The sequence below is a fragment of the Scyliorhinus canicula genome, chromosome 10 (assembly GCF_902713615.1).
Source record: "Scyliorhinus canicula chromosome 10, sScyCan1.1, whole genome shotgun sequence".
NCBI classification, from domain to species: Eukaryota; Metazoa; Chordata; class Chondrichthyes; order Carcharhiniformes; family Scyliorhinidae; genus Scyliorhinus; species Scyliorhinus canicula.
The window spans coordinates 81,877,730-81,903,546 of NC_052155.1; the positions used below are offsets into that span (position 1 = coordinate 81,877,730).

General features: G+C 39.8%; 1 protein-coding gene across 8 annotated transcripts in view; it reads left to right on the forward strand.

The window, feature by feature from the left end:
- Positions 1-25,817, forward strand: part of LOC119972479 (protein EFR3 homolog A-like) — a 209,342-nt gene that overhangs the window by 168,636 nt on the left and 14,889 nt on the right. For 6 of the 8 annotated variants that reach the window (XM_038809233.1, XM_038809236.1, XM_038809239.1 and 3 more), the window contains 5 exons: positions 4,451-4,515; positions 13,689-13,816; positions 15,247-15,306; positions 23,938-24,026; positions 24,787-24,835. In XM_038809233.1, the coding sequence (XP_038665161.1) occupies positions 4,451-4,515; positions 13,689-13,816; positions 15,247-15,306; positions 23,938-24,026; positions 24,787-24,835 (391 nt within the window). The remainder of the gene's footprint in view (positions 1-4,450; positions 4,516-13,688; positions 13,817-15,246; positions 15,307-23,937; positions 24,027-24,786; positions 24,836-25,817) is intronic. The other 2 variants (XM_038809237.1, XM_038809238.1) reach the window with 1 other exon arrangement.

The following is a 25,817-nucleotide window of genomic DNA, read 5'->3' on the forward strand; positions in this document are numbered from 1 at the left end:
TGCTGAGAACAAAAATGATGTCCGCAAGCTTCTTGTGCTTCCACTGGGATAAGGTTGTTCACCGTGACGCCGATTGCTGGAGGTTACAGGGCACACCAGACCAGACCAGTACAGGAAAAGGGGCCCTGATGAAGAACACAGCAGACAAGGCTGTGGCATTAACCATGGCAATAAATCCTAGTTAAAAACATTACAGAGTGTGGGAGAAGTTACTAAAATCTGAGATTTATCTGGGGGGGGGGGTTTACCCAAGGAAAAGTGACCCCATACCCAGGTAAGCCCATGGTCATACTTGAGGGATACAAAGGCCTTCCAAACCCTTCTTCTGGGAAAGGACATTACCATTCCACACCGGAGAGTGCACTGAATGGCTGAAATTTGGTGAACTGTCTCAGTGGGGTTCGTTTATGGCCGTACTTTTCTTATTGCGTGGACTAGAATGCAACCTGTTTTCTGGACAGGTGACCATTGGGATTATCCATAGTTTATATGTGATATGGGTGAAGGTGCTAGCTTCCCTGTAGTCTCTGGGAAGCAAGTGAGGTTAGGGAGAGGGTGTAATTACAGGAGAAGGTCCCTGACATTTTTCCTGATTGTGGAGTGATTCAACCTCATCAGACGAGACTGAATTGGCACCATAGAGGGTGAGCCTGTCATCGGACGATCCCAGTTTTGGAGATCTGGAAGACCCGAAGAAAGCAGTAAGCCTGTCTTCCTTGGTCAAGGGTCAACAATCTGACAGGGTTTTTAAAAATCAGCTCAAATTGCCCAAACTAAAGCTAAAGCAGAAGGAGTGCTACCATTTAATAATTAAAAAAAAGAGGCACCGATCAGGATGTACAGCCACCCTCAGATGAAGAATGGACATTGGTCCACCAGATAGCGGTATCATCGCGATACCTCAGGGGGATATTGAGGATAGCAGGTTAAATCCCCATGGCTGGGCATGGGGATAATTGGAAAGCATCTCCACAGGAATGTGGTGAAATTCTGTAAAACAGAGGAAGCCCCAATTTGAAATGAAGCAGGCACCTCTATTTGCCATTCTGCTCCAAGGAGATGGATCCAACATAGAGAGGCCAGATAAATATTTCTCCAAAAAGTTAAACAGACACCAAAAGAGAGACCCCACACTGGTGAAAAGAAACCCTGGTGCTATTACTTGCCCTGAAACGCTTTGAAGTACGTCCAACATGAATACAAGGAGGTCTCGGTCTATACAAACCCCCAATCCCTTGACCTTATATGGAGAAATGCAAAATGCAAAACTATTTTGATGCGAGTTTGCTATTGCAGCCTTATCTGAAGATTACCCATATTGCAAAGATAAACAATGTGATAGCTGATGCTTTATTCAGACTGTAACACAGTTTAGAATTAGTGGAGTAACAGAACTGCATTAGAGCATAGCAGTGATAAACAGGTTGAAGTGTGATTGTAAGCAAAATACTGCAGATGCTGGAGATCAGAAATAAAAACAGAAGTGCTAGAAAAACTCAGTCAGTCTGGCAGCATCTGTGGAGAGAGAAACTGAGAAACAGGGTTAATGCTTTGAATCCAATATGATTGTTATTTGGAAGTGTGAATGGGTGTGCATGTGTTTTTCTTACACTTATATTAAAATGTTCCTACCAGTCACATTTTGTTCCATGTTATATTAATGTCTATATGGAATTAATTTGATATCTCATCGGCTACTTTCGCGTCTTAAAAGTTTTTAGCAAAGGGACATTACACTGAAAAACAAAGACACTGACTAGAAATGTCTGCCAATTTGTACCAGTGTAGCCACAGAAAATTTCATGGAGATATTGGGTCTCTGGAGGTCACAAGTGACAATAAACTCTCTGGAGGTTGTTGCTTGTTTTGGGTGAGTGTGCTTTACACTCAATTGGCTCTGTTTTATTCCTAAGCTCTAGAGTCGCCAGGTATCTTTATGATACCGCCACGAGGTTCAAGTTCAGACCAATGACTCAATACACCAGTTAGTAAGTTCAAAGAAGACACGTTTATTATTACACAGTTATTTACTATTCATGCATATAATACTAAGACTAAACTGTTCCTACCACTACTAGGCCGATATTTATCTGGAATAAGGGAACTGCCGGATCGGGGAACAATGGCCTCTTGCTCTGTCCTGGATCTGCAGGCTTCCAGTTGGTGTGGACTAAAGGGGTCAGGAGCATCTATTCTCGTAGCGGGCGTTGTATGACACTTGTCGGTGTAGCAATTGGCCAGGCCTCTCCTTTTCACGTTCAAGTTCTTAGAGAACTGCTGCAAAGGTGTTCTGCTGGGAGGGCCGGCTAAGAGATCGAATTCGTCTTGGGACCTTACTTTTATAGGTCTCAGGTGCTTCGCGCCCTTTTGGGCAGACCCCTAACTCACTGGCAATCAATTGGGTCTCATCCCAATCGATTGATACGAATCTCCCAATACTGAGGCTGTTCCTCGATCGCGGGGCGGTTCTTTCTAACTTGTTTGTGTCCTTTTGTTTCAGACTCCGTTGGCGCCGAGAAGTCTGACCTGCTATAGAATGTTTCTGTTGCAGCTAATTGTTGTGTCCATTGTGCCCGGGAATCACTGGGAATCGCTCAATTAGTATGCAAACTTGTTAGTTTCTATGCTGTCTGGTTTCTTCACAGACAGAATCCACAGAGAGGTTCTGCAACCTGCTTGCCTTTCTGACATTGTCCAATTTTCCCTGCATTCCCTGTTTCAATTCTCCATTTTATGTCGGGAAGTGGCCAGCTTCGGTGGCTACAAGGTGTGCAAACCTTCCGCCTTGTCTCACCCAAATGGAAGATGAACTATTGATGGAACATTAAAAATGAATCACCTCTGCTTTTATAAACTTCCTTTTAGAATGTACAACTGATGTGGAGGGAAATCATGTGATGCAACCTTTTGTCTGACTGCTTAAGTCTGGGATTTGGCCAAAAAATCTTTGCTGCTGAAGATTGCAGCTGCCTTTTCCCCTCTCTATACAATATTCCATCCCAGCTTTGAACCGTTGTGCTGAGGTAAAAGTGTCAACATTCTTACAGCAGACAGAGACTCTCTACTGAAAGCCATTGGATTTCTGCAAAAGTGGGTGAAATTCTCCACCTTGTGCCACTGGTAGCTGAGTTACCGAAGGGGCGAAGAATCCAGCGTTGTGAAGAAAACTGGATCAGTACCCGATGCTACGGTCCCATGCTGGCATTGGGATGGAGGTTCGCAGCCCGCGCCAGTGGGAGGATGAAAATTGATCTTAACCCCCATTTGCATCCAGTTAGTGGGCCAAGTGCCATATTTTCCAGGCCCACGTGATTCTCTGATCCTCCGTCTGGGAATCACATGGGTGAGAATCTACTAATCCTGCCAAGCGTGGCCCTGATGTGTTGGGCCTCACGGTGGACCAAGGGGGGTAACCATTTAAGGGCCATCCTCCCCAACAATGCAAGACTTGTCAACCCCCACCGACCCCCCCCCCCAACCTCCCTTCCCTGTCAGGAAGCCCTAAGAGGCGAGACCACTGACAGGAAGCTTCCAGACACTGGCAGTGCAAAACATTACTACTTTACCACTCACCTGGGCAACACATCTGCTGGCTCAGACACATTAAACAACATCTGTAAATTTCTGGTAAGAGAAAACCAATCAGCTGTGTTTAAACCCCCTCAGATCTTTGATCTGCAAGCAATTTATTAATTTCTTTTTGATATTGATTTTACTGGGCTGTGATTGACAGCTCCCACATTCCCTAACTGTCAGCATTGTTCCATTCATTTTCTTTGATTGATGAAGTACTCTAACCCAAGGTTTATAAACATCAAGCTTTAATTGACAGAATTAAGTGCTTTCCAATCACCTCCTTCACAGTTCAGTGATTTTGAAGTGGTCAACTCTAAATTGACAGCACTTAACTCTATTTGAACATGGCCAAGTTTAACCTTGAAATTCTGTAAATTTATATTTTTTCTACATGCTTGAATTTGAGTGTGTTTGTATGCATCAGTGGGTAGTATGACATATTTGTGCATTTTTAAAATATTTTTACAAGAATCGGTTTTAGTACAATCAAACTAACCCCTTGTGTTTACCTCAAGTAATGGCTTAATTCTTACAAACTGTACACTGTCAAGTACATACTGGATTGGCAATACATAATCATTTTAAAATTCAATGCCTCTGCTATCACCAAAAGGGCAGTGGGCAAGGAGGAAAACCTGTCTATCCCTCCTAACCTGGTCATAATACATCACATCTGCAATGCTAGGACAATATTTTTGTAGCATGAGTACTATTTGCAAACGAAAGCTCACCCATCTGTCAATGTAACATGAGCGTCGTCTCATTCCAATTTGAGTAGATTTCATCTGATAGAATTAGAAGTTTAGTTTGACATTTCTAGCTAATGTGTAGCATTGTCCTGCTGAAAAATACATAATGCCTTTGTTTTTTTAAGGTGATTGAAGTACGAAGCAAAGAGGCACCATATTTTTTGCCTGAATATATCAGAGAAAAGTATGGGTAAGAAGTTGAATCACTGTGTTTATTTTGATGGAAGGATGTGCTTTGTAGAGCAAACTGACCAGATCTATTGAAAGCTTGATTTTAATCACCCATTTAAATATAAAATAAATTTTGGTGCAGTGTTCAGAAAATAGCTGGACAGTGTTATGAAAAATAGAATTAAAAATCCCACTTGCAAATAGTTTTTCATATCGTGGGGAAATTGTATACATTTATTTATGTGCATCAAATCAGAATTTAGACCATAAGATGTAGGAGGAGAAGTAGACCACTCAGCCCATAAGGCTGATCTGATATAATCCTCAACTCCACTTCCTGCATTGATTCCTTGGTTCCTTCAAAATCCGTCTACCTCAGCCTTGAAATACTTAATGAGTCAGCCTCTATAGCCTACTGCGCTAAAGAATTCCACAGATTCATAGCATAACATAGAACATACAGTGCAGAAGAAGGCCATTCAGCCCATTGAGTCTGCACCCACCCACTTAAGCACTCACTTCCACCCTATCCCTGTAACCCAATAACCCCTCCTACCCTTTTTGGTCACTAAGGGCAATTTATCATGGCCAATCCACCTGACCTCACGTCTTTGGACTGTGGGAGGAAACCCACACAGACACGGGGCAAACGTGCAGATTCCGCACAGACAGTGACCCAGCAAGGAATCAAATCTGGGACCCTGGTGCTGTGAAGCCACAGTGCTAATCACTTGTGCTACTGTGCTGCCCGTTTCACTACTCTGAGAGAAGAAATTGCTCCTCATCTGTGTTTTAAATGGGTGATGCCTAACTCTGAGATTATGCACTCTGGTCCTAGATTCTCAAAAGGAGATTAGGATTCAGTCCTCATTGATGCAGGTTTAGTTTAAATGAACTATGGATGTCCAGTCATATGTCTTGTTAAAGGGTTATGAACATGCATAAGTGATGGTTTGGTAGAATGGCCAGCTGGTATTTTCCTGTACATTTATGTTGCACTTACGTAGCCTGATGCTTCTCTACGCCAGCAACCATGTTATCTTACGGGATGGATACACATATCCAGAACCAAAATTAATTTGGGGAAATACGTATCTTAAATGATCCACTTACACTTGGTATGGAACGTTCCTGGCCCTGATACCTAATTTCCCATCTGACCATTTGGAGCAAATCGGCTGTCATTGCATGAGCCAGCAACTCATTACATAGGTTAATCAACCTTTGTGGCTAAAAGACCATCTGACATTAACCTAATACACTGTTTGTGTATCTTGCACACCATATCCTGAAAAAGAGTCCCAATCGACTTGAAACGTTAACTCTGTTTCTCTTGCCACACAAGCTGCCAGACCTGCTGAGTTTTTCCAATGAATTTGGTTTTTATTGCGGATTTCCAGCAGTATTTTGCTTTTATTCTGATGCTTGTTAAACTTGCTTGGTTAATCTGACAAAGACCTGGAAATATTGTACATGTTAAAAAAAAAGTTGATTTTTTAAAATTTTCAATTCACCAATTATTCATCTGTAGACTTTGAATGATAGGAAAAATGTGGATTTGCATTTTGTTGCCAATTCTTTAATACAGTTCTGAAATATATAGTCTGCATGTAGGCAAAGTAATCAATTAGAAAAGCGCACAAGATCGTTCTTTCATTGGCCTTATAGTCAAATTTCTGTATTGTAAGGGGAATGGAGCATAAAAGTAAGGAAGTTGTACAGGACATGGTGAGACCGCATCTGGAGTACGGTGTACTGTTTTGGTCTCCAAACCTGTGAAAAAGGTTGGACTGGTTGGACCTGTATCTGTTTGAGTTTAGAAGAAAGAAAGGAGATCTTATTGAAATGTTAAGATCCTGATGAACTTGGAATGGTGGATGACGAGAGGATGTTTCCCTTTCTGTTAGAGACTAGGACTAGTTTAAAAATAAGGGGCCTCCAATTTAACACTGAAATGAGAATTTTTTTGAAGTCTCTAGTCTTGTGGAATTCCCTTTCCCAGAAAGCAATGAGGTGGAGTCATTGAATATTTTCAAGATTGAATTAGATAGCTTTTTGATTTACAAGGGGTCGACAGGGGAGTAAAGTTAAGGCCACAATCAAATTAGCCATGATGTTATCAAATAGCGGAGCAGGCTTGAGCAGCTTAACAGACTATTCTTGTTCCTGATGGGTATGTTCGTAATAGCAATTCTTCTAATGTTTTTTTCATCAATCCTTTACCTGACTCAAGATATTTGCATCTGACTGCTTCAATGGGAACCCTATTGCGTGTTTTATATTTTCTAATATCATAAACTTAACAATATAATTCCTGTCCCAAAAGCATACAAGTGCTGTTCTGAAAAAAAAAGTACAATTCAAAGAATGAATCATGTTTATCGCAAGGCTGAGCCATGTTGACTTAACAGGTCTGAATAGAACGGTAAGAATTATAAAAAAGCATGAGGAGAAACTTAAAATAGTAGATGACCTATCTGTGGATCTTTTGGGTGGAGAGATTCGAACTGCAACCCTTGTTGTGTTAGGGCAGTCCAGCGAGATTATGTTGTTTTGGAAGTTGTAGCTAAGTTAGTTTAAAAGTATAAGATAAATTGAGTTTCAATTCACTCAAAAGAAGGAATTGTAAATGAGACATAATTAACCTGAATATGTTTGTGGCGACATCCCAGATTATGCCATGTTGTCGTGGAAGTATGTGGAGTTCAGAGGGAATTCTCTGGTTTTAATTTTTGTGTCATACAACTACTGAGAGAAGGTAGCCGAAGTAAATGCCAATTAGTCTGGCCTTCAGTTTAAGCAGAGAAAATGCTATTTCATTCACTTTGTAAACTGCAAGTGAGGTTTAATCTCTTTGAATTTTCTGAGCGGACAGAAACTGGAAGATTCGTTGTAGCTTTCAGCTTTACCAGCTGGAAAGATTTGCCATGGTCTTCAGTCTTGTGGCAAAAGAAAACCTATTATCTTGGAAGTACTGAGAAGGCAACCTGAGTTATGTAATTTGTAGGGACCATCCAAACCTATGCCACAATACTTTTCAATTCCCCTGAGTTCTACCTATTTCCAGAGGTTAGACCTTCATTTACCATCTGACTGATCTGCAGTAAGATGGTAAATGAAGGTCTAACATCTGAAAATAGCTGGAACTCAGGGGAATTGAAGAGTATTGTGGCATAGGTGTGGATGGTCCCTACAAATTACATAACTTTGATTGATTTCTTTTATGAGAGAAAGGCTTGGGAGAAGTAAGGAGTAAAACAGAGTGTACATCATACCAAGTTTTAGCATATAATGTTGAGACTTCTTAGTTTGTTCAATTCTTTTAAATACAATAGCATTTGTTTTTTTTGTTGAAAATGGAATCTTGTGGCCTGGGTCTGTTAGAACATAGAACAGTACAGCACAGAACAGGCCCTTCGGTCCTCGATGTTGTGCCGAGCAATGATCACCCTACTCAAACCCACATATCCACCCTATACCCGTAACCCAACACCCCCCCCCTTCCCTTCCCCCCCCCCCCCCCCCCCCCCCCCCCCCCTTAACCTTACTTTTTAGGACACTACAGGCAATTTAGCATGGCCAATCCACCTAACCCGTACATCTGTTGATTAAGTCACTGGGTGTTCTGATACCTCTAAATGTTAACAGTCCCTAACTGGATTGTAACGCACTCCAACAGTGGTGAGATTATTAAAATCAGGAATGCTCAAGAGGCCAGAAGTGGCGGAGTGCAGAAATCCCAAGCATTTTAGGGCTGAAGGAAGTTGGAGATAAGGAGGAGCGAGGTATTGGAGGGATTAGAAAGCAAGATGATAGTTGACCATCCTTGGTGTGAGTTAGGATGAGGCAGCAAAGTTTTTGATAAAGTTTATAGAGGATGCAAGAGCCAGGAGAGCATTATAATAGTCAAGTCTAGAAGTAGCAGAAGCATGAATATGGGTTTCAGCAGCAAATCTGTTTGTGGCAGGGTCACAGACAGATGACGTTGTGAAGGTGAAATTAGGCAGTCTGATGGAGCAGATATAGTCAGAAGCTCATCCATCTCAAACAACATCAAGAATAACGAAAACAACAAAAAGAAAAATGCATATGGGACCTTTTAACATAATAAAATGACTCAAAGTGTTTCACTAGAGAATTACAAAATAAAATGACAGGAGCCACCTCACAAGATGTAGGCCAGACGACCAAAAGCTTGGTCAAAAAAGTAGGTTTTAAGGAATAACTTGGAGGAATGTGTAGCAGAGGTGTGTGGGGAGGGAATTCCAAACATTAAACCCGAGGCAAGTGAAGTGACTGAAATCAGGAATGATCAAAAGGTAGGATTGCCATCCCTGCAGGATTGACCTGGAGTCTCCAGGAATTGAACATCAATCTCGAGGACACTGCTGTGTGCAACCCTGGAGAAAAATCATTGAAATATTTTTTTAAACATTTTTTGTCATTTTATTTGAAATTTTCTCTTTACCAGATATAAAACTACCACAAATTGTGAAAAAAGGATGTTTAGCTGACAATCATGTGTCATCGTTCTATTGGGTAATGAGCCTTTTTGTTTCTACTTGGCAAAGGAAGGCTGTGCGACACATGGATGGACGTGTTGACCAATTAATGGCTGGAATATGAGGCACATCATGTGATAAAACCTTCAGAAATGTATTTAATCACAGACAGCCATATCAAAAAGCAAAAATTAGATGAATGCAGATATCTCAAGGAGGGATTTTGGAGTTGGGAGAGATGATCGAGAAAAATAAGGCCATTGAGGGAATTGAAATGAATGATAATTTTAAAATCAAGACCTTGCTTAATTGGGAGGCATTGTAGGCCAATGAGCAGAGACTAGATGAACAGGACTTGGTGCAGGTTAGGACATGGGCAGCAGTGCTTGGATTGAAGAAGTTCAGGGACGGTGGAATGTGAAAGATCAGCCAGGTTGCGATCGTTGGAATTGTTGCATCCAGAGGTAAAAAGGCGATAACAAAGACTTAAATATGTGTTTAGTAATAGATGAGCTGAGACAGAACTAATTTACGTGAAAATAGTCTTGGCACGGTGCAAATATGTGTTGGAAGTTCATCTTGGAGGCAAATATGACAGCACGGTTGTGCACAATCTGGTTTAGTCTCAGACAGTTGCCAGCAAGAGCGGTGGAATTAATAGCTAGGAAACAGTTTAGAGCAGGTATCGAAAACAAATGTCTTTCGTCGTCTTAATATTTAATTGGGGGGAATTTCTGCTTATTCAGGACAAATCGATAAATTACTCAACGGTTGAGGAGTCGAGAGAGAGATGGTGGCAAAAGTTGGGTGTAAAACTAACACTGTACTTTCAGATCATTCCACCAAGGAGCATCATGTAGATGAGTAATAAGGCGGGATGAGGAGGTGGTGGTAAGGATAGATCCTTGGAGGACACCAGAGTAACAGCTTTGGAGCAGAAGGAAAAACCATTGCATGTGATATAATTAGATAGGTGAGAATTGAAGATCAGGGCCTGGTGAGAGCAGTCCCATCCAGCTGGACAACTGTAGTGACGCATTAAAGGAGGAAGGTGTAGGCAGCCATGGCAACGGTAGCTGGCAAGTCAAGAGGGATGAGGAGTGATAGTTTCACGTAACACAAGTTGACAAAGTTTGAATGGTCTGGTTCAGCCCCAGACCTGGGTCAGTGGCTTGGAGTCAAGCCACTGTGGTAGGGACTGAAAAGAATGGCTACAGTCTTTCCCAGTATTTAGTTGGAGGAAATTACTGCTCATTCAGTACTGCATATTGGACAAAGCAGTATGACAAATTGAGCATTGGGGGGAGGGTCATAGAACATAGAACATAGAACAGCACAGAACAGGCCCTTCGGCCCTCGATGTTGTGCCGAGCCATGATCACCCTACTCAAACCCACGTATCCACCCTATACCCGTAACCCAACAACCCCCCCCTTAACCTTACCTTTTTAGGACACTACGGGCAATTTATCATGGCCAATCCACCTAACCCGCCCATCTTTGGACTGTGGGAGGAAACCGGAGCACCCGGAGGAAACCCACGCACACACGGGGAGGACGTGCAGACTCCGCACAGACAGTGACCCAGCCGGGAATCGAACCTGGGACCCTGGAGCTGTGAAGCATTTATGCTAACCACCATGCTACCGTGTTTCCCGGGTCAAGAAGGGTATTAATGTAAATACAAGTTGTTGATATGAGAGAGAAAAGAAGTCCATTAATAACTACTACAAATAACTACTACAAATCCTCAAAAGAGCAAAGATTTTTCCACACCCCCTTTTGTTCATCTTCTGGGTCCATGTGTTCTGTAGTGAGGAGATACAATCTAGTTAGTTTCAGGAATGCCTTCTAATTCAGAATTTTCAACTATTTTCTTGTATAAAGAAGTGACGTCAACTCTATGAAAGCTTGATTCTTAGATGTTTGGTTATAAAAGTAGCATCTTGCTCTTCCAAACAGTATTAAATGCCATAGATGTCTCTGTTTTCCTTTAAGTTACTGAATAGTAGATGTAGGTCTCTTTATTATAATTTAGAGGTATATTTTTTTTACTTTCGAACATTTTAATCACAAGCAAACTTGATTTCACTCAGTTGCCTGTATAGCTTCATACAAAATTAAAATTTCATTCAAATGTCAGTGGCTGGATTTACATATCATCACTCAAATAACACACAAGCTCTGATTATCACAATTCATCGCTGTTGGCAATAATACGGTTGCCACATTTCAATTTATCATGCTATGGTCCAGTCTTATCAACTTGTTGAGTTTGTAAATTATTTGGAATATATTCAGTCAACAGCCATTAATTTATTTTGCTTTCGATAGTACTTCAATACTTTAGCCCAAACTTAAATTTTAGAAAATGTCGAATCGTTATTTTCATACACATGATTTTGGTTGATAATTACCTCATTTAAGGTCATAACTTTTTTAATTGGGATCCATTCATTTGAAGGGTCATGATACCCACACTGAAGATTATTGATTGTGATATGGTTAAGTTAACGATAGGAAGACCACTGTACATTCCTGTTCCTCTCCCCACCAGCTACTTTTTTCTATTCATTCGTTGGATGCGGGTATCCTGGCTGGGCCAGTATTTAATGCTAAGCCCGAATTGCCCTTCAGAATGTGGTGTTGAGCTGTCATCTGGGACCACTGAAGTTCATGTGCTGTAGGTACCCCCACAATGCTGTTAGGGAGGGAGTTCCAGGACTTTGACCCAGTGTCAGTGAAGAAACAGCGAGATATTTCCAAGTCAGGATGGTGAGTGGCTTGAAGGGGAACTTACAAGTGGTGGAAACCCATTGTCTGCTGCCCCTGTTTTTCTAAATGATATCGATTGTGGGTTTGGAAGAAGCAGTCTAAGCAGCTTGGTGAGGTCATGCTGTGCATCTGTAATCGGTGCTGGAGGGTCTGAATGTTTGTGGATGGGGTGCCAATCAAACGGGCAGATGGTGGATAGAGAGAGTCGGGAGATGAGTTACTCACTGCAGGTTTCCTAGCTCTTGCAGCCATGGTTTTTATACAGCTAGTCCAGTTCAGTTTCTGGTCAATGGTAACCCCAGGATGTTGATAGTGGGGATTCAGTAATAGTAATGGAGTTGAATGTCAACAGACTATGATTAGATTCTCTCTTGTTGGAGCTGGTCATTGTTTGGCACGTGTCAGCCCAAATCTGGATATTGTGCCGGTCTGGCTGCATTCGGACATGGACTGCTTCAGTATATATGGGGTCATGAATGGTACTGAACCTTGTGTAATTATCGACAAAAGTCCCACTTCTAATGGAAGGAAGGTTAATGGTGAAGCAAGTAATGGTTAGGCCTAAGACACTCGGGAAAGTTCCACCGTTCCTGTCCCAGAAAAGCGTCAGAGTGCGCACACTATTTTAACTGCAGAGCTGACTACATTCTGCATGGTCTCTTGTCTGCCAGCCAAAGTCGATGTGACATCAGGACCTAACTGGCTTGGATGTTTTAATTTAAAGGATCCTTTTGGACCAGTTGGAGCAAGAATAATAGCCCTATCTTTGGCTCACAAAGAAACCTCCTGTTATACTTTGGCTCACCAGCACAACCTGATCCACAGCACTGACCGCACCACTTTTGACACTGATCACAGAATTTACAGAAGTGCAGAAGAAGGCCATTCAGCCCATCGAGTCTGCACCGGCCCTTAGAAAGAGCACCCACCCAAGCCCACACCTGCACCCTAACCCCATACTTCCACCATATCCACATAACCCCACCTTATCTTTTTTGGACACTAAGCAATTTAGCATAGCCAATCCACCTACCTCTGCATGTCTTTGGACTGTGGGAGGAAACCGGAGCACCCGGAGGAAACCCACGGAGACACGGGGAGAACATGCAGACTCTGCACAGACGGTGACCCAAGCTGGGAATCGAACCTGGGACCCTGGCGCTGTGAAGCCATTATGCTAACCACTATACTACAGTGCTGCCCTGCCAGCAATGATGGAGTTCCTGCTGGATTTGTTCAGAGGTTGGTGCAGGGCCACACCCCAGGAGCTAAAATCCAGATCTTGAGCTCATGGAAGGGATTGGATTGTTCACTGCTTACTACAACCCCTGATTCCCAAACCTGCTCTGTTCATTTACCTGTCTGCTGTTGCAGATCTTGAGAACAATGCAGTACTGTGCTGCACGTCCAAAGTGTTGCTCATCTGATAAGAAGGCTTTTCAGGTGGATATCTGGCAGTGTCCAGCCACATTCAGTCAGCTCTTTGTTACCTATTGGAACTTGTGTATTTGAAAAAGGAACTACCTACACAAACCACTTGAATGATTAATTGGGTGTGAGACATTTAAGATGTAATTAGGTGCTATTTAAATGCAGTTTCCGTCTTTTCATTGCATGTTTCTTGTATGATGACTCCGTGTTCATTGCCAGATGTGTGATATTATGTGCTTGTTTGAGAACTCTTCTACTGAAACTCTTCTGTTAATGCCCTATTTTTGATTGTTTACTAAATATGAAATTTACAATGATGTATTAATGTGGAATTGAAGGTTTAAATTTGAGTTTCACAAATTTTGAGAATTTTTTTTTTCAAAGTTTCTTTAGCTTATTGTACACCTATTTTTGAAAACCAGTTATGGGTGTTTTCAGCAGTTCTGTAAAAATATTTAGTGCTAAATTTTCTAACCATTAATAGATTGCCAAAGACCCTGGAGATACAAGATAAAAGCTGTCTTTTCTTGCAAAACAAGATTGCAGATGCATTGTCTGGCAGTGGCTACAATGTCGATAGGCTATCGGTGCCTTACGTCCCCCAACCAACAGGTAGGGGTGCAATTGTTTCAATAAATGGAAAAATGTGTTAATGATAACCTAAGATACGTGAAACTTATAACCACAATGAGTCATTACCAGCTGACCTTTACTTGAGTTCCTGCTACAAAGAAGGTCTGTCTATTTTCTGTGCAACAGGTAAAGTTATCTCCCCCAATAATAAATTGTGCTTCCAAGAATGTTGAACATGATTGGGCATGCCACGGCCAAGTTACTTAATCCCAACAATTTTTCTGCAGAATGAAACTGGTGGGGATACAGAATTCTGATGATTAATCAGTAAATGTATTTAGTTTGTCTACTTGTGTGTGATGTGTAAAAAGTACTCAACTGTTGTGGGTTTAAGTCTTAATCAAGAGAACTGACCACTTAATCTAGCCTGACACTGTGTCAGCCTAGATTATGTGGTCAGTTCTCTTGATTAAGGTACTGTCTTTTGGACAAAATCTTTTCTGGCTGTAAAGAATCCCGTGGACCTATTTAAAGACGACCAGGGGAGTTCATCCAATGTGCCCGCACCATATTCTCCTTCTGCCAGCATCACTACAAGAAATAATCTGGTCATTTATCTTAAGGCTGTTTGTGGAACTTTGTGATAAATTCGCTGCCATGTTTCACTACGTTGCAACAGTGATTACAATTCAATTGAACTTTACTGATTGTGCAGCACTTTAGGATGTCCTTAGGCTTGGCAAAGTACTATTTAAATGCAAGGATGCTCTCTGTCTTCCCCTTCTTCCTTCCTTTTCCCTCTTTTCACCCCCCCCCCTTCCTTCCTAGTGGAGTAGTGCTGACTTCATTGTTCCCTTGAACGGTTTTCATCATCTATACTAGCAGAAGTTTCCACCTAAGTCAGCAGTGGTGTCATTGAGAAGTGAGAAACTAACCTCGGCAACCTGCCATCAAATTTGTTTAATTGCACATACACCACCTCCAACATATTCATAGTAGCATGGCTCATAGTATCACTCGACCTGTTGGACATGGTGTTATGAGATTTCTTACTGTGCCAACCCCAGTCCAGCACCGGCATCTCCACATCATCCGTGCATAATCCCCTTATTGGTCCCTAATAAACCCCACTCATCCTCTTACCACCATTTTACTGTTCAAAATTATAAACTTTTGAACCTATCTTTTCAGCATGGAATAATATAGCTAGCAGCTTCTTTTGTACAAGTCATCACTGGTGAGTTAATATTAGTTGCTTAAAGGCTGTAGTCCCATTATTCTGGTAATTCTAAATGCTTAAAAAATACTGTTCATTATTGGTTAACCCCATTGCATGAATATATGCAAACAGAGTGTCTTTTCCCATGTAGAATGATCCAAAGGTAAATACAGATGTACCTTTTCTTTTTGCTGTTCCTTTCTGTCCTCAAATTTTACAGTTGCTTCTTTAATTTGTCTCTTGTATTTAGTCCACAACCAGCATTTTACTTCAAGAAAACCCAGACATAAGTGCAGGCGGAAATCAAGAGGTAAATTTGGCTTAGTAAGAGCTGCATCATGTTAAAACACATGGATGCATCAGTGCAATAAATGAGTTCGCTTGATTGCTGCCATTACCGTAGTTATTAGACTTAGACAAACAAAATACCTCGAAAGCTGATAGTGCTAGTTTTGAATCCAAAACTCAGATGAGCAAAATCGCTTTTTCATATTTAATTTTACATAAGCCTTAACAACTAGTTCTTTCAAAAGAGGCCTTTAGCTGATTGTGCATTTTTCATGAAGCTTCAGAATGATGAAATATGACATCCTATGATGAGTCATCAGTTTAAAAATACATCATATTGACTGTCCTAGATTCAACTGTTGATTATTGTACCAATACTTAACTGCAACTTTGCTGAATTTTCAAATGGAAATCTGGGGTCCCCAGATGACTGGTATGTCAATTTATTTGGGTTGGGGCAAGTGTCCTCCATATGTTTGTAATTAAGCAAGAATATACTTATGGTATGTGAAAAGGAGAAAGCACTGCCTGAACATAAGTATACTTTTCTGTGCTTTAGCACCATAAGTAACCATTCTGGGTAAGACTGCTTGTCAGCGTGACAACTGTAGTATTAAGTATTGACATAGCTGTTCATAAGATATAGGAGCAGAATTAGGCCATTCAGACCATCAAGTCTGCTCCGCCATTCTATCATGGCTGATATGTTCCTCATCTGTTATCTACAATGCTACAGACCAAGAGCTGGATTTCAAAATCAGCTGGAGCATCTCCTCTCTAGAATACATGACCCAGGAACAGGAGTAGGCAATTTAGCCTCCCAAGCCGAAACGCCTTCAATGTGATAATGGCTGATCCCATCCTGGCTTCAACTCCACTGTCCTGTCCATTCTCCATAACCCTTCAACCCATGACCAATTAAAAGCTGTCTGATCCTCCTCAAACTTACTCACTGTCGGGGTGGCACGTGGCGCAGTGGTTAGCACTGGGACTGCAGCGTTGAGGACCCGGGTTCGAATCCCGGCCCTGGGTCACTGTCCGTGTGGACTTTGCACATTTTCCCCATGTCTGCGTGGGTTTGACCCCCACAACCCAAAGATGTGCAGGCTAGGTGGATTGGTCATGCTAAATTGCCCCTTAATTGGAAAAAAAATAATTGGATACTCTAAATTTAAAAAACAATTACTCACTGCCCCTGCATCCACTGCACTCTGGGGTAGCGAATTTCACAGATTCACAACCCTTTGGGAGAAGTAGTTTATCCTCAAATCTGTTGTAAATTTTCTACCTTATTCTTATTCTAATTTTAGAATGCCCCACAAGAGGAAGCATCTGCTCCACGTCTACTTTATCCATACCTTTTAGCATCTTGTATACCTCGATTTGATCTCCCCTCATTCTTCTAAACACAAGAGAATAGGCCTAAACTGTTCATCTCTCCTCATATGACAACCTTTCATCTCTAGAATCAATTTAGTGAACCTCCTCTGAACTGCCTCCAATGCCACTATGTATTTCCTCAAATAAAGGGACCAAAACTGCACAATACTCCAGTTGTGGTCTCACCAATGCCTTGTATCGTTGCAACAACACTTCCTTTCCTTTACACTCCATTCCTTTTGCTATATATGCCAAACTGTGAAGTTATCAATGATAAAAAGGTAAATGTTTTTACTCTTTTTACAATGTTTTTGAAAGTTTTAAGAGTATTATTCATGCAATGGTGTTTGCTATGGTTTATAATGAGACACGGTAATTTAAATTTTAACTTATTCGATGCAAAATGTTTGTTTGTTTGGCATGCTGACCAGGAGAGCTTGCACATACATTTTGATTAATTAATCAGCAATAGAAAACTTGGACTTGCAAAGCTGTTGTTTGTATTCCAGTTTCATGGGATCATGGAAATGTTAGCTATTCAGCTTATTGTGCTAACTTTTCAACTGCTCTAATTCAATTTCCCTATCCTTTTCCTGTATTATTTAATATTCCTTTACAAATAATCATCCAGTTCTGTTTCATAATAGTAAATTCCCCTCGAGCCACTTGAGGTTAAGTATTCCAAGTTCTAACAACCCGTATGTGGGAGGAAAAGCATTTTTTCTAAATTTTGCCTCTATTTGTGTAGCAATGATCTTACTCTGTCTCCTTTATTTCTAATGGTTGGCAATAGATTATAAATAAACTTCTCACCTTAGATTTAGTAGAAAGAATCTAAAATTATTTTCGAACCTTTAATTACTTCACCCTCCTGATATAATGGGCAGCACGGTAGCACAAGTGGATAGCACTGTGGCTTCACAGCGCATGGGTCCCAGGTTCAATTCCCCGCTGAGTCACTGTCTATGCGGAGTCTGCACGTTCACCCCATGTCTGCGTGGGTTTCCTCCGGGTGCTCCGGTTTCCTCCCACAGTCCAAAGACGTGCAGGTTAGGTGGATTGGCCATCATAAATTGCCCTTAGTGACCAAAAAGGTTAGGAGGGGTTATTGGGTTACGGGGATAAGGTGGAAGTGAGGACTTAAGTGGGTCGGTGCAGACTCGATGGGCCGAATGGCCTCCTTCTGCACTGTATATTCTATGTTCTATGTACTGTTGTTTTTGCTATACTGAGATTCCCAGAACTATGTACAATATAATCTGGTTTAACTAACCTCTAATACCCATTTAGCATCACCCCATGCACAAATACCAGAATCGCATTTGCCTTTTTAATTACCTTTTCTGCTTGCAAAAATTTGTGTTTACACCCATAAGTAACTTATTTATATCTGTAAAGTCTCTTGCCATTTAAGATCTACTTCCTTACACTGTACATTTTCCCAAAATGCACTGCTTCCTATTTCTTGCATTGAACTGAATCTGCCGTCTCTGGTGTGTCTGCTCTCGTGCAATCTCAAATTTTTACTCAGTTTGAAACGTTCTCTAATTTGATACTGGTAAATCTCAAAATAATTTCTCATGTGCTTAGTTACAAATCATTTACAAAAATGGAAAACAAAAAGATTGCAGTAGGACATGCCGGAACCCACACCCTATCAATCCACAAAACAACTGTTCCTGCTCTATCCATGTGCATAATCCCTTAAAATATCCGTCTTAATTTGCATGTGTGTCTTCTGTAGCACTTTTTATTGAACATCTGAAAATGTCTTTACCTGACCTCTTTTGTAATTTCGATTGTTCAATTGTTGTTTTGCAAAATAAATTCAACCTTGAAATATAGACTCATCTCTTCTCTAGATGTTGACAACCTGTTGTCTTTTTTTAAGATTTTGAGCAGATTTGTTTTTTCTTTTGTCAATACAGTATTTAAAACCTTTTTGAAATAGTTATTGAATCATTTTTTTAAACCCATCTATTTTTCTCCTTCGTGTAATGAAATGCTTTCTGTATATATTTTCTAATAGCATGAAGCTACAAGAAGACATCATTGGTTTAATTGGGATATATTCTCGAGGCTTGTCAGTAAGGACTGTCAAGTGTTTTGTAACTTTATTTGCCAGAAAGAAATGTGTTCACCATATGACGTACTTAATAAGCTTCTGTTATGTACACAGTGAAGAACTATTTTTTATATAGTATTAGTAATGCAAAATGTCTCATTTTGTGTGTTCTGAGTGTGTTATTTCAGGTATTATAATTAAAGACAACAATGAGAATTTATTTGGGTCAGATAATTTGGAGCATTGTCATAACCTACATAAATTGCACACGTTACAAGTCATGCAGTTTGGCACACAATTCTCTCAATTTTGCACTTTCCAAAAATCTGAAGCAATTAATTTTTTTTTTGGGTGGATCTGAGCAACTAATCATGTCCCTGATTCAAGATTCTATACTCCACCCTATAAGGTACATTTTGCATTATTTTGTATGATGTTCTTTAAACTCTGGTTATTGGATTTATTCAACTTTTAAACATTCAGCTGCTGAGATGAATGTTGAAAATTTGCTTCACTTTGAATAACAGGTTTTCAAATAATGATTACAGAAGACCCTGGTAGCAGCATGTGGGCTTTTGATGATATCCCAGGTTTGAATATAGACTGTGTTGCCTCTACCTGTGTGCAGTTATTTATAAGAGAACAAACGGGCTTGGAATATGAAAATATTTTTGAGTTATCTTTGGTGATTTTTTTAAATCTAATTTTTTCAAGAAGAATTGACAAAACATTATCAAAAGTTACTCATAAATACTATGTCATTGAAGTTAAGGTACTGTGCAGTCGCTTTGTAATCTACCTGCACTTTGGTTGTGGTTTTTCTCCCCCTAAAATCAATGCAATTCACTTGTGCAGTGATCTGTCACTGCATTGTGCAAGATTATGCTGTGAAGCGGGTGAAATACCTTCCCCTTTCAAATTCTCGAACTGCTATTTTGGCTCCCTTTGTGAAATAAATGCTTTGACTTTAAATTTTGCATGCAAATGTATATTTGCTGCACATTTCCTTAAAATCATATGAAAAGTAGTAAAATTTTAAACAAACCCAATGTTTCATGTAATACAATGTTTATATGGAATGTAGGGAGAAGCTACAAGAGTTTTTATCATTTAAATATAGTTACTGTTGGATGAATATAAAGGAGGTTTGTAACAATCATTGACAAATTCATGGCTTGGATGGTTTTCTTTGCCAGCTGAAGAAAGTTGGCTGGAGAACACTCTGACAGCATTAAGAACAATTGATCCAAGTCTAAAAAAACATGGAGCTTGTTTCGATGTGACAGATAAGCCTTGCAATTCCGTAAGGTATCTTGCGTTGCTGCAAAATGTATAAAGTGTATCGAGAATTTGGAAGATGCCATCAGCATCACTTTTCATACAGGGCATAGGGCTTTCACTTTTACATGTGTACAGATAAAAGTACTGTTGGGTGAATGCAGATACAGAGGGCAGCACAGTAGGTAGCACTGTTGCTTCACAGTGGCAGGGTCCCAGGTTTGATTCCCGGCTTGGGTCACTGCGGAGTCTGCACGATCTCCCCGAGTCTGTGTGGGTTTCCTCTGGGTGCTCCGGTTTCCTCCCACAAGTCCAGAAGACGTGCTGTTAGGTGAATGGGACATTCTGAATTTTCCCTCCTGTGTACCTGAACAAGCGCTGGAATGTGGCGACTAGGGGCTTTTCACAGTAACTTCATTGCAGTGTTAAAATAAGCCTACTTGTGGCAATAAAGATAGAAGTGTTCATAATTAGGAAACAGAATATTTTAAAACAATATTGCAGCATTTAAAATTGTATACTTCTAATCATAAATGATTTCCTGGAAAAGTAACCTTTTTTTCTCAATTGCCGACTCAGGAAGAGAATTCTTGGAAATTTCTTCCTTGAACCCCAGAGATGATTTAAAAAGTTCCAGAAGGCCATAACAATTAGACACATTACCCAATATCCATATTACCCAATATCCATTTACCTTTTCAGCCAGGAACTCGTCCAGTTTATTTTGGGGGGTTTGCTGCGCCCTGTATGAGTTCACAACTTATTCCAGAGGCCGATGAGGCCACAAAGAACAAAATTACCATCCTAATTCTATGCTTGCATATCTTTTATCCCATGGTTCTCCCAAACTCATCTCATTCAAATAATGTATCCACATGAATGCAGTCTTGTCTCCATTTTAAATCCTCAATCAATCCTCTCTCATTGGTCTTTACCAAGACCCAGTTCTTTCTCTGGGCTAACCTAACATGGCTGTCCTCTGTACCTTTTCCAGGGTCTTCCGATTGCCCACCATGTAAAAAGAATTAAAAAACAATGTATTCTAGATGCAGCCTTACCAAAGATTTGTACAAATGCTAGTGTTTTATTTTAATATTGGGTAGCCTCGGTAGTACACCTAATACTCTATCTACAGTGTTGCTAAGATTACATCGCTGATGACAGTGGGCAGTGATCGTACCATGTGCCTTCATTTTTAATCATTCAAGTTTTGTAGGTGCAGAAATCTTAAATATATGATTTTTTTAAAAATAGAATCACAAATATTGTCGATTTGTAATATACTGTCTACTGTCATTAACCAACTCAAATTGCATACTTTTTAAATTGACAAATGCAAGTAACTTCTGCATCATGTTTTACATGAGCAAGCACATCTCCAAGCACAGTCATCAGCTTGGGTCAGAAATAGCTGGATGTCTCTAGGACAACGGTAGCGAAGCAGTAAATAAATGTTGTTTTCAATTAAACTATTCCTGTTGAGTGAAGTGTGCTGAAGACCAGCTAAACAAACTTAAAAATTAAAACATGCAATTCGCTTAATTGTCATATATAGACATGATGAAGTGAAGAAGGGGTCATTCAGATATCAAAATCATGCAACACAGTGGTCTACTATGGGCTACTTGATAGCTATGATAAAATGTTCAAAGTGTGGCATAAGGACTTAAGCATACAGTCACCCATAAGGGTCACCTCTTGTTGATTGCCGTCTCTCCCATTTCCTCCAACTGCAGCAATTAGTTTACTTTTACAATCACTTTTAAAATATTTTTCAGTAGGAGATGGGATGTTGCACCGAAAAGACCTCCCCAGTAAATGTCTGCCTTAATATAAATTATCCAATGGAAAGCAGAGTTCTTAGTTTGAGCCACTGAGTTAAAGCCTGTTTAATCCATTCCCCACGGGTTTTTGGAGCAGTATTGGGCACCAAAGCTAGTGTGTAGGCGTATGAGTGACCCTCCTTGATCTCAATGGGCCACAAGATTGAAATCGGGCTTGTTCACTAACCATGACCCCATGTAAGATTAAATGCATTTAATACATGCTGAATATTTCATAACGAGTTACAGAAAATGCTTAATCATTTATATATTAATAGAACTAACATCAACTTCAAATGGTAAAAACAAAGCAATATTGACACTTTGGACACAGAGGGAGAGCACAGCTCGCACAGTCAATCAGCATGTGCAATCAGCATGCACCTCATTTCACTTGGTCCTTGCTTTATATGTATACTTTTTCAGTCATACTGGTAGGAAAATGTACCGGGGGCTGCACTCAGAACCTAGATGGGCTGCATGTGGCCCCTGGGCCAAAGGCTGCCCACCATTGTTCTAGAGCTTACACACATCCTTTCATATCTTTGATCAACCAAGTTTTGCATCATTTTCCCTGCAAGGGTGTTGTCCACAACTCTCTCAAAACATCTTGTCTGCAATTTGTGAACTAACTTTCAGAGTGTCTTCATTTGTATTTTCCTATTACCAGTCTGTTATGCTCAGATCTATTCGCAATAACTATCCAGCCCAAAAGCTATCTGATCTTGGAAGACTTTTTTGAAATTGTACTACAGTGCTACACGAATAAACTTTGCATTCCAGCAAGCATAATGACCTAACGCAACTTTGTAGTCTGTCTTTCCCTTATCTGTGAAAAGGCATTTAGCACTGTAATTTTACTTTGGAAAGACTTATAGCCTTGCAAAGCATGCTGGTAATTTTGGTCAGGTTTCTGTTGAACTGGTTACAATAAACAGCACTTCTCATCTCCTCTGTCATGACCTCATTTTTAATAACTTTTCCAAGTTTCGACCACAAATTAGCAAGATCATTAAGAGTATTATTTTCATACGTATTACTATTTCTTGCACCCTATTTTTCTTTATTTTCACTTCTACTCCCCTATACGTGCCTCTCCCTCTCGTGCATGCACACACACTCAAAGTAGTTTTTAGTTTTTTTTCTATGATACCACTGCAAGCAGGTTTTGAGAAAATGTTCTTTCTGTATTGATGTTGGCACCACTGGTACCAAAATAGATTTAAACTAGATGTAGAGGCTTATTCCTTCAGGCTCAATTTTGAGACCCAAAATCCTATAGGTTAAGATTTGTTCACAAGACTTTGTCTTGCTGGCATTTCCCATCTCGCATTTTAATTTTTATTCACTGAGCGTTTTTGTGTAATCAGTATTGATATATAAATTATTGAGTATATCAATCATCTATGAATGTCACGCCTACTCTCCGTTGGGATAATTTCTCATTTTTGCTGGCTGGAATGTGGGTGGTTATAAGAAGCAAGGACCAAAGTATTAGTGCAAAAATTATTATCTGTAAGTGTTCATCTTTAATGTTAAATTTGATAATGTGATTTGAAATGCATTGCTTTTGTCTGGCCAACCAAGCCCAGTTTGTGTTAGTGTGTGCAGTTTTCTTTTATATTTGGTGTTCATAGTTTTTAACCAGTTTCCTTCTTGTCTTCTTGCTATCTCCTCCTCAAATAAAAGTAGTGAGACCTACTTTGCTTGAAATAATTAATGCCATGCTGTGTTGTGTTCTAATGATTGAAGCATTGATACGTTTCGTAGGATCACCCGGTAGAAGGTTTTATAGTACTGTACCTTGACAGCTGAGGCTATTTGTTGTATTATTATAAACCTAAAATGCAGGAATAATGGATAACACATTAGCAGAAGTGACACCTAACCATTTCATAATCTGAGACACTCGCATGTTCTGCATATCAGCTGGAACAGTTGTAAAGTTGGACATTTTACCTTTCCAGGACATAATTATTGTTCTATATTTTAACCTTTTAAAGAGCGGCTCTCCAATATATCTGCATATTTTGACTGATGTCAATAAATGCCTGATTGCTTCTTACAAAAAAGTTAACTTTTCTTTGCATATTGTTACTTATTTTAGATGAGGACAGAATATCAAGAAGAAAGAGCATTGTTGACACTGTGTCTATCCAAGTTGATCTCCTTGGTGTCAGTGTACAACAGGATAAGGTAACAAAACGTTTTAGTTTCAGTAGATGTGAAAACTCTATATGGCCTTTTGCCAGTTGTGCTACTTTGTGCGAACATCTCCAGTCTTCCATATAATACAGTATGAATACTTTGAGTAAATTCAGTGCACTCCACCACATTTTACTATAGGCACAGGGAATCTAACATTTGCATTTAAATGTTTTATGAAAGAGTCTACTCATGCAGTGTACACAGGAAGAACGTCTATTGTCGCATTTGATGCAACGTCCTAATTCTAAATGAGATTGATCTTATTTTGAAATCCATGCAATTTTAAGTATATTTGTATTGTGGTTATTGTTCCTACATCATTCTTTAAAGTGCACTGCAAGTTTAGCCACTTTTGTCTAGTATTGTTTCATTATTGAAATATCCATCTGATAGGATTTTGTTCCTCTTGGGTGAATCTGATTTGTGTTACCTTCAACCTTTTTCACCCGTTCCTTTCCTTTGTGGGACAAGCAGTTTCTTCAGCGTTAGCCCAGTTTCTTTTTGAGGTCGCTGAGAGCGTCATGTGACTAACTTGTTTGACTAGTCTCCCTCCATTATCCCCCTCTCCACATGATGGAAATTGGCAACTCTACGACATGGGGGTTTGGATCTGCATCCATCAATCCACAATTTTGTGTACAAGTGGCTCGCAAGATTATGATGAATTAATATGTTAAAACCAGTCAATAATGTGCACATTTGATTATATGTAGTCTATTAACTTCAATACACATTTTAACTTCCACAGACGAAGATGGTTGAAGAAATCACCTTCGAAACTCTGAAGAAAGCAATAGGTATGGGTAATATGTTGGATTCAATCAAGTAAAACTGCACTCTTTGAAACAGTAGCAAGGCACAACATAATATGGTGGTGGGTGAAGTGTCATAAAAATAGTCTTTATGGCAAAATATAATATGGTCACTGCACAATTGAGTTTGATTCTGATCCTCTATAAGAGACTATGGGGCCTCTTAACTTGCTCAAATCTCATTCACTTGCATAGAGTTAAAATGGGGCGGAATGTTTCTTGAGCTTTATATTGTTTTTTGCTCTTGTTAAATTACACCAGTTTATACAATATTTTATCAAACAAATGCCGTGCAGTATTTAATTTATATTTATACATAGCAAAATTATCAGTTTGTAGAAAGGTCTTTACTTAATTATTAGCCATCCATTAGTCCACATAGTGTAATACCAGAAATAGTTTCTATTTTCACGGATTGCTGCTGCCAAGTAGTTTGCTGCTGATTTGCATCAAAGGCACTGATATTTCTTCTTTCTCATTATCCTCCAACAGTCTAGGTTTCTAACTCTTAAGAATACTGAATTAAAAGCTGAATTTGGTTAGGTTTGGAGTATGATTTTAGCACTGAATTATTCAAGTTAATTTTAAAACTTCAGCCTCTAATTTTTATCAGAGCCTGTTAAATCTTTCTATATCTTGTATCTCCCTAAGATAAATTGAGCATTCGAATCAGATTTTTCATGATAAACTGCTGTTGTTCACAATATTTGGGCTTCCTCCTAAAAGACAAAATTACTCCGGAAATGGTTCACCTGCCAGTTTCTCTATCTATATATGCTTTGTGAGACATTTACGTAGCAATTGGGCCAAAATCTAAACAGAGTCTATTATGATTGCCACTGCTACCGAAACTCCACTTGCTTCTTCATCTCAAAGCTGAAATTTCAAAACTGCAAATTCCTCATAATCTCAGTAATTCTTGTTCGGAAATAGTTAATGTTCTCCAATACTTTAAGTTGGAATTGGG